This window comes from Lupinus angustifolius, chromosome LG20 (genome assembly GCF_001865875.1).
Source record: "Lupinus angustifolius cultivar Tanjil chromosome LG20, LupAngTanjil_v1.0, whole genome shotgun sequence".
Taxonomy (NCBI): Eukaryota; Viridiplantae; Streptophyta; class Magnoliopsida; order Fabales; family Fabaceae; genus Lupinus; species Lupinus angustifolius.
The window spans coordinates 19,261,099-19,271,318 of NC_032028.1; the positions used below are offsets into that span (position 1 = coordinate 19,261,099).

General features: G+C 37.2%; 2 protein-coding genes across 2 annotated transcripts; one reads left to right on the forward strand and one right to left on the reverse strand.

The window, feature by feature from the left end:
* Nucleotides 4,250–4,891, reverse strand: LOC109335535 (serine carboxypeptidase-like 50). Its single transcript, XM_019571671.1, has one exon. It carries the CDS (start codon nucleotides 4,847–4,849, stop codon nucleotides 4,250–4,252), a length of 600 nt encoding a protein of 199 aa, XP_019427216.1. The 5' UTR covers nucleotides 4,850–4,891.
* LOC109335536 (uncharacterized mitochondrial protein AtMg00810-like) lies at nucleotides 5,704–6,837 on the forward strand. Its single transcript, XM_019571672.1, has one exon. It carries the CDS (start codon nucleotides 5,704–5,706, stop codon nucleotides 6,835–6,837), a length of 1,134 nt encoding a protein of 377 aa, XP_019427217.1.

Sequence of the window (10,220 nt, forward strand, 5' to 3'; positions counted from 1 at the left end):
GTCTAGGTGAGGTGAGTCTTTTGTATTCCTGGGAGTGGATATCCTGTTGGATCGGACAGTTCTCACAGGCCAAACTAGACGATCTCTGACAACCCCTCTTTGCAATTTGGATCAATGAGAGGGATGCCCAGAAAGCGTTTATTACGACATCGTCCTGTTATGAACTGTTACTATGGAACTTATTGATCAATTGGCTTATGAAATGCTTTTTGGTGCGTACAAAGTGGCTTGGTATGGGACCTGTATTCTTGATTTATTTCCGACTAGGTTATTGAGAGGATATTGGTGTAAGGTGGATGATCATGACATAGCATTGTTAAGGATACAGTGTCCATGCATTCAACACAGCCACGATCCTAGGCACAATTGCAGTAATCAACAGTGTCAACGGCATATAATAATAGCATGAGATATTATAGGCATTACCACAATCAGAGCATTCAACATAAGCGCTATCTTAGGGATTGCTATAACTGAAAACATTCTGTAACTAGTCATGCCACATGTCCTATATATTGTACCATATACCATGTAAATATGTGTGAAGCAAATAAACACGTTTTACAGTTTTTATATGGTATCAGTTTCTATACACTCCACTGAGTACGATCCTCTATGGCTGCCACCACCACTATGCTTTCACCTCTCAAACATGGTGCACCAATCTCCATCAAGTTGTCTGCTTCCAATTTCTTTGCTTGGCGACGCCAAGTCACTTCCTTGCTTGCCGGCATGAAATGCATCGGCTATATTAATGGTAAAATTAAACCACAGTCAAAATTTACTACCACAAATGGTCAGTCCACAACCAATCCAGAATATGATGATTGGTTTGCAAATGCTCAACTCATTGTTAGTTTTCTCCTTGCCTCCATGAATGAGCGCGACAGTGTTGCCTTCTCTTCTTGTTCAACTGCTCGCCAGCTATAGTTGGCTATTGAAGCCAAATATGCAAATCCATCACGTGCTCATATGATGTCCCTCAAAAATCAGCTGCAGAGAAGCCGCAAAGGCTCTCAGACAGTAACTGAATTTCTATTTCAGATCAAGCGAGTTGTTGATGAACTCGCAGTCTTGGATGCCACCATCTCTGATGATGATATTACTCTCTACGTCTTAAATGGACTGGGATCTGAATATCATGACATCGCTGCATCCATTCGCACTAGAGAACGCTCCTTCAATTTTGAAGAATTACATAGCCATCTAACTGCACATGAAGAATTCCTACAGCGAGAAGATGTAACTGCAGATGTAGTTGTCCCAACAGCAAATTTCCATCAGCGAAATGGTCAGCGTAATTTTCGTGGACGAGGAACTTATTGTCGCGGAAGTCGTCATGGATCATCACAGAATATGAATTCCTTCCTACCTGATTCATTCAACCAACGACAGTCACCTCCACACCATCAAAATAGTCCAAGAATCACACTTCAAATAGACCCTTCCATGCAGGACCATCAAGGAACCAAGGCTACTTCAATAACCGATCCAATCGACCTCCACCACGATGTCAATTCTGTGATTTTCCTGGTCATATAGCCAAATACTGCCCCCAACTCATGCCCTCTGGTCCTACTGCTAATTATGCTAATGCCAATCCAAACTGGATTCTTGACAGTGGCGCAAATCATCATATTACACAGGACTTGAACAACCTAAGTCTCCACTCCACTTATGAAGGTCCTGACTCAGTCACCATTGGAGACGACACAGGTTTATCCATTTCACACATGGATTCCACTCATCTCTCTACTCCATCCACTATTTTTACTCTTAATAATGTGCTATGTGTTCCAAAAGCCAGTCACAATTTAATCTCTGTTGCCAAATTCTGTCAACAAAACAATGTGTATGTTGAATTTCACCCTTTCTCTTTTCATGTGAAGGATCTCAAGACAGGAGCAACGTTGATGTGCGGTCCAACTAATGGTGATCTTTACACACTCCACCTCACCTACTACACTTCACGCCTTCAAATCCAATCACACCCTTTAGCATGCTCGGCTAGGACATCCCTCTCTCAAGACACTTCATCACACTCTCAAGACATTCTTACCATCAAGTCCTCCAACATTTAGTACCCAATGTAACTCGTGCTCCTTAAATAAAAGTCATAAGTTACCGTTCCATGAATCTTCAATAAAAACTTCTGCTCCATTTGAATTAATTTTTTCTGATGTTTAGGGTCCTTCTCCAATCACTTCTATTAATGGATATCGTTATTATCTAATCTTTGTTGATCACTTCACTCGTTATTCATGGTTGTAGCCATTGAAACATAAAACATAAGTTGTCACACTCTTTCCTATTTTTCAAAAAACCGTTGAAAACTATTTCTCCTTCAAAATCAAATCCATTTACACTGATGGTGGGACTGAATACCTCAAACTAAAATCACATTTCTCCACACATGGTATCTCTCATTTCATTTCTCCACCTTACACCCCGAGCATGTAGGGATGGCTGAACGCAAACACAGACACATTGTTGAAACAGCCCTCACACTATGAAGTCATGCTTCAATTCCTTCACAATATTGGTGCTATGCTTTTCAAACATCAGTATATCTCATTAATAGGATGCCAACTCCTACACTTAATCTCGAATCCCCATTTTACTGTCTTCACCAAAAGCCTCCATCCTATACACATTTAAAAGTTTTTGGGTGTCTTTGTTATCCTTGGCTACGTCCATATGCTGCAAACAAACTATCCCCCCGCAGTCAACCATGTGTCTTCCTTGGTTACTCTACACAATATCATTCTTATATTTGCCTTAATCGAGCTACTCATAGGGTACACATCTCATGTCATGTTGTTTTCGTTGAAGATCAGTTCCCCTTTAACCAGTCTACACCATCACTCTCACCTACACTAAAGACCCACACCCCGTGGCACCCACTCCCTAATCTCTTGTCCCAACCTTATGTAATCCCTACTCCCATGCCACCACCTTCTCCCATAATCGTCCCTCCAAATTCTCCTTTATCTCATAACAGCAGCCCCACAAATAGTCCGAGCCATTCCTCATCCTCAAACTCACATGAATCCACACCTCCTACCTCACCCACTTCACAACCCTCACCTCACACCACACCTACATCAGCAAACCAAACTGCACCACCATTGGATCGCATGCCAACGTCCTCCTTAGACATTTCAAGACCCATTACACGGTCCATGCATGATATACGTAAACCCAAGAAAAAATTCTTGCTGGTGACAAAGCACCCTCTCCCATCATCGCATGAACCAACATGTATGTCACAAGCAATGGCTTCTCCTGAATGGCGTGCCGCTATGTCATCAGAATTTAATGCTTTAATCCAGCAGGGCACATGGGACCTGGTTCCTAAACATACAACATCTAATATAATCGGGTGTAAGTGGGTGTTTAGAGTGAAGTGACACCCCAATGGTTCTATTGATAGATACAAAGCCCGTCTAGTTGCCAAAGGATTTCATCAACGTCCGGGTCTAGATTATCATCAAACTTTCAGCCCAGTGATTAAGCCATCAACAGTTCGGTTAGTTCTTACTTTGGCAATTCAACAACATTGGCACATTCACCAGTTAGATGTCAACAATGCGTTCCTACATGGCAAACTTCTTGAAACTGTATATATGCAGCAGCCACCTGGCTTCCATCATCCCGATTATCCTGATCATGTTTGTCGCCTAAAGAAATCCTTGTACGGACTCAAACAGGCTCCTCGAGCTTGGTTCCACACCTTACACTCGTTTTTACTGTCATATGGCTTTGTCAACTCCAAGTCTGATCCATCATTGTTCATGTACCTCAAAGGTACTATCAAACTATACACTTTAGTATATGTTGATGACATTCTAATTACAGGCAACAACTATCAAGCAATTCAAAAGTGCGTCTCAACATTAGCCACTGTGTTTTCCATTAAAGACCTGGGATACATTCATTTCTTTCTTGGAGTTGAAGTCATTCCTACATCTCAAGGGCTATTTTTTAGTCAACACAAATATATTCATAACTTGCTTGATTGCACAAAGATGGCAGATGTTAAGATTGTTCATTCCCCAATGTCTACCACCTCTTCCCTCACACGATATGATGGTGTTGCTATAGAAAATGTTACAGAATATTGCCAAATTCTGTCAACAAAACAATGTGTATGTTGAATTTCACCCTTTCTCTTTTCATGTGAAGGATCTCAAGACAGGAGCAACGTTGATGTGCGGTCCAACTAATGGTGATCTTTACACACTCCACCTCACCTACTACACTTCACGCCTTCAAATCCAATCACACCCTTTATATAATACCCTATTGCAGGAACATATTTCCCAGCATAGCTTTCACCAGTTATATAAATAGGCCTAGACTTGAAAACAGGATCAAGCTTAACAAACCTTGTTATAGCAGCAAAAAGGTGCTTCGCGACGCCGTTCTGATCTGTTGGAATCTCTTCTGGTGTTGAGGCAATACTGAAACCACTTCCAATGGGATTATCAAGAAAAAGAAGGCCAAATCTCCTGTTCCAAGAACCAGGGTTAGGTTGAAGGGTGAGAGATTTGGTGACACGCCAGGGACCAAGTTCATAGAAGTTGGCAAGCATGGAGGAGCATCCAGGGCCACCTTGGAGCCAAATAACAAGAGGGGTTTGAGAAAGTGGTGAAGTGGAGTTTTGGGCTTCATAGAAAGTGTAGAAAATGGAGGAACTTGAAGTGGAGTTTATTGGTAAGTAACCAGATTTTGTGGGGAAGGCTTGTTTGGGGAATGGATTCGTTGATTTTGAAGAAGATGAGAGAATGAATGATTGGAAGAAGAAGAAGATGAAGATGATGAAGGTGTTGATGATGGTTGACTTCATCTCTAGGTGAGTGATTGAGTATGCCTATGAGTGTGAGATCTTAAGTTCTTAACCAATAACCTTAATAAGCTAATGCTAGAGTTATGTTTTTTTATTTAAATAAAACATTTTCCGTTTTATATTTTATTATATTCTTGGGATTGTACGTTGGAAACATGGGCAGTTGTTATGACTTATGAGTAATGAATCTTTTCTCCTTTCTCGTACCAAAACATGTTGCTCATTTCCCATGTTTCTTTAGTTAAAATTTTAGCTGTGTAGTAAAGTAAAATTGTTGATAAAACTGGTTTTATAATTAATTAAAACTTAAAAATAATTAAAAAGTGCATACACATTTATTAAATTTGAGTAATTAAATATATAGATAATTTTTTTTATATATTTTAGTTATAATTTGGTATCTAATATTTTATTTTTGTTTGTTTTATACTAATATTTTTTTGAATGTATCCCAGGTCTTTAATGAAAAACACAGTGGCTAATGTTGAGAGGCACTTTTGAATTGCTTGATAGTTGTTGCCTGTAATTAGAATGTCATCAGAATTTAATGCTTTAATCCAGCAGGGCACATGGGACCTGGTTCCTAAACATACAGCATCTAATATAATCGGGTGTAAGTGGGTTTTAGAGTGAAGCGACACCCCAATGGTTCTATTGATAGATACAAGGCCCGTCTAGTTGCCAAAGGATTTCATCAACGTCCGGGTCTAGATTATCATCAAACTTTCAGCCCAGTGATTAAGCCATCAACAGTTCGGTTAGTTCTTACTTTGGCAATTCAACAACATTGGCACATTCACCAGTTAGATGTCAACAATGCGTTCCTACATGGCAAACTTCTTGAAACTGTATATATGCAGCAGCCACCTGGCTTCCATCATCCCGATTATCCTGATCATGTTTGTCGCCTAAAGAAATCCTTGTACGGACTCAAACAGGCTCCTCGAGCTTGGTTCCACACCTTACACTCGTTTTTACTGTCATATGGCTGTGTCAACTCCAAGTCTGATCCATCATTGTTCATCTACTTCAAAGGTACTATCAAACTATACACTTTAGTATATGTTGATGACATTCTAATTACAGGCAACAACTATCAAGCAATTCAAAAGTGCGTCTCAACATTAGCCACTGTGTTTTCCATTAAAGACCTGGGATACATTCATTTCTTTCTTGGAGTTGAAGTCATTCCTACATCTCAAGGGCTATTTCTTAGTCAACACAAATATATTCATGACTTGCTTGATCGCACAAAGATGGCAGATGCTAAGATTGTTCATTCCCCAATGTCCACCACCTCTTCCCTCACACGATATGATGGTGTTGCTATAGCAAATGTTACAGAATACAGAAGCATCATTGGAGCACTCCAATACTTGTCAATGACAAGGCCAGACATAGCCTATACTGTAAACAAACTTGCCCAATTCATGCAGAATCCATCATCCATACACTTTACAGCCTTGAAAAGACTTCTACGATACCTCAAAGCTACCATCTTTCATGGACTCCACCTGAAGCGATCGCCCTCTAATACACGTTACGCATTTAGTGATGCAGACTGGGCTGGAAATAGAGATGACTATACCTCCACATCTGCTAACATTACATTCTACGGCGGTAACCCAATATCTTGGAAGTCCTTCAAACAAAAAGCATTGGCAAGATCATCCACCGAAGCAGAATACCGAGCACTCGTATATGCCTCTGCCGAAGTTCTCTGGTTATCATCACTACTATCTGAACTTGTTGTTCCTTTACCGAGTGCCCCTACCATCTATTGTGATAATCTGGGAGCTACTTATCTTACAGTCAATCCAGGTTCGTCTGAGATCATGTTCATTTTGTCTGAGACATTCATTTTGTCTGAGATCATGTTCGTCATAACCAAATTCGGGTTCAGCATGTTTCCACTAAAGACCAACTTGCGGACTGTCTCACGAAGCCCTTATCAAGGCAGCGACATCAAGACCTTCGCTTCAAGATAGGTGTAGCTGATGGTACCCCTATCTTGCGGGGGCGTATTAAGGATACACCTTCCATGCATTCAACACAGCCACGATCCTAGGCACAATTGCAGTAATCAACAGTGTCAACGGCATATAATAATAGCATGAGATATTATAGGCATTACCACAATCAGAGCATTCAACATAAGCGCTATCTTAGGGATTGCTATAACTGAAAACATTCTGTAACTAGTCATGCCACATGTCCTATATATTGTACCATATACCATGTAAATATGTGTGAAACAAATAAACACGTTTTTTTTTACAGTTTTTATAGTTTTAAAAGACAATGTTTTTCCATTATACATATGTATTTGATAATGAATATGAGTTTGAGGATTTATTATTTTCCATTGGGTCTTTATCCACGTGTTTATATAATTGTTCTTGAGTACTTCAATTCTGAAAATTTAAGCATAAATTTTGCCACTGTATAATTTTATGCTGAATGATTGTTTGCATGAGAACGTTATAAAAGTTGAATGCAGAATGAAATTACTAAAATGAATATTCATTGTTTTTTTCCGGAAACCATAAAGAGTGTATCATGTAAATTTTTGGATGAATTTTGAAGGCTTGATCAATAAAGTTATACCGAGGTTTTTTATAGGTAAATGTAAGTCTGTTAATATTTGTTGTGTAGGAGAGTTAAATCCTTCGACCTTTTTCATTTTATTTCTTAAACTTTTCCTCTTAACCATCAAATCATCTCATTACTCCTTTTTTTATTTGTTGTGGGTGGGACTTATATCCATAATCTCCTTCACTTTATTCCTTAAATTCTTTTCCCTAATCATCAGATCACTTTATGACTTTCTCGATAGTTGGTGCATGTTGATCACAGATAGTGAAAGTTTACATATACGTATAGGAAAAGATATATAGCACCACTAGAGAGATGTGTGGGTTCTCCAGAGAAACACGTGAAACCACATGGGGAGGCAACTTAAATAACAAATAGTGGAATTTTTAAAAGCCCACTTTTGAAGTTCTAACTATCAAAAGCCCACTATTGAAGTTCAAATTTTCTTCCTCTTATTCTTCCCATTACTGAGTTTGAAAAAGAGAAGAAAACTATTGATGAAATGTTATAAAGGTGAATCAAACCAGTGACCACTGACTGGTATGAAAACCATCTGGCAAAAAAATACATTTTGATTAAAACCACACTCGATTATGTTTATATTCATTGAATTCAAATATTTTCTTTTTTGTAATTTAAATTTGTATTATGATTAATTCGTTATTCTAAACAAATTTTAAATTATAAAAGTATATTCAATTACCAATAGATTTTTATACTTATATATGTTATTGTGTTTTGTGGATAAATTGAAATTCAATGTTAAGAGACCTTCATTCAAAACTTGATTAACTGTTGTTATAATTATGAATATAATTATTAGTAATTAATATGTCTAGTAACTTTTATTTAGCATATGCAAAGATAGCAAATAAATCCATTTAGCATATCTTAATTACTAGATTATTAATGTCTATTATATTAGCATCATTATGCTTTAATGTTGTGTACTAGTACATCACTCAAAGGAGATCATTAATATATGTTAATTGTTGGAATTGAATTTATTATGTGTAACATATATCTTATGTCTCAAAACATTAATATGAATTGGCTTATTGTTGTACTATTTTTTATCATTTTTTTGCACTCTAAGTATTGATATATTGCTATTATTGGTGTTAGCAATAATAAATAAAAGTCTCACTGTCAAGATTAGGGGTGTAAAAGTTCGGTTCGGTTCGGTTTTTGATGCAATTTAGTGACCGAACCGAACATAAAGATATGGTTCGGTTTTATTCAATTAACCGCAAAATTTATTTAGGAACCGAACCGTTCATTGGCGGTTCGGTTCGGTTCGGTTCCGCGGTTTTTTAACTTGTTTAAAAAAAATCCTTCAAGAAATAATTGAACAAAATGAGGAAAATATAGAATTGAATACTAAACTCATCAATAATAAAGTATTCAATATTAAGTTCAATACTTTTTCTAGTAAAACAATAATTAACTCAACAAATCAACATACTACAAACTTGAAATTTTAGTCCACAAATTCTTGGACAATATCCAATAATAGTAACACATAGTCACCTACTAGGAAGTAAAAATATGAATTCTTCTTTGGCTAGCTTGTACATAAGTTCACATCAGTAGTATCCTCAATATGCATATGCTCTTTGACCAATTGTAATAAACACTAAACAATGACATATTCAATAATGAGTTAGTGATCATGCAAAACAATTGTAATAAATAGTAACTTATTCAACAATATATTACCTTAATTTAAATTGATAAATTAATCATCAAGCATTGGTCCACCAATGATATTATCTTGTTGCTGTAATCCACTAATACCTACTGCCAGTAATATTGAAATAAAACAAACATCAATAAAGTATAAAATAGTATAAATAAAAATGTGTAATAACTAACAATACAAAATTTATAACTATACCTGATTCAGCTTCAAGTACATGACTTGGAAAATTAATCTTCTTAGGTTGTTTCTTTAACCAATTTTGAGCACAAATCAAAGCCTCAACTGTAGAAGGGCGCAATGAACTACGATATGAGTCAAGAACGCGACCCCCAGTGCTAAATGCACTCTCGGAAGACACCGTAGAAACTGGGATAGCTAATATATCCCTAGCCATGCGTGAAAGAACATGGTACTTGACTGACTTGCCTTTCCACCATTTTAAAATATCAAATGGATCATCATCAGGTAGTTCCTCAAAATCATCATCTAAGTATCTATCCAACTCACTTTTCTTTATATCACCTTGCTTTTTCCTCACATTTTTTCTGTGTAGTTCCTTGACCATAGCACTAGGATCATCATAATTTTGAGCAACTTGACTTATGGACATTGTATTTATGGTTTCGCCACTAGTATCACCACTCTCATGGGGTATATGATACCATACAACATATTGATCAAATATTCTTTTGATTAGACCTCTCAATTTTTCTAATGCCTCATCTGCTTTATTTTCTTCATACATGTGTTTAAAGCAAAGCTCGATAAATGCCAACTTATACCTTGGATCAAGGAAAACAGCAACAAACAACAAATAATTTATATGCTCAATGTCCCAATACTTATCAAATTTCTCCTTCATATTTGATGCCATTCTTCTTAGTACTAAATCCTCACTTTGTATCCAATTACCTAAGTTGATTTGAATCTGAAATAACTTGTCAAAGAAGACATTAGAAGTGGTATTCAATGACCCAGAAAAAGCAAGGGTAGCATCATAGAAAATCTTTAAGAACTTAATAAAAACACGAGCACGATTCCAATCTTCTAATGACGGAACACCCCCCTCTTTAG

Coding starts and splice junctions, on each gene's coding strand:
- LOC109335535 (XM_019571671.1), bottom strand. CDS start 4,849: ATGAAGTCAACCATCATCAACACCTTCATCATCTTCATCTTCTTCTTC.
- LOC109335536 (XM_019571672.1), top strand. CDS start 5,704: ATGCAGCAGCCACCTGGCTTCCATCATCCCGATTATCCTGATCATGTT.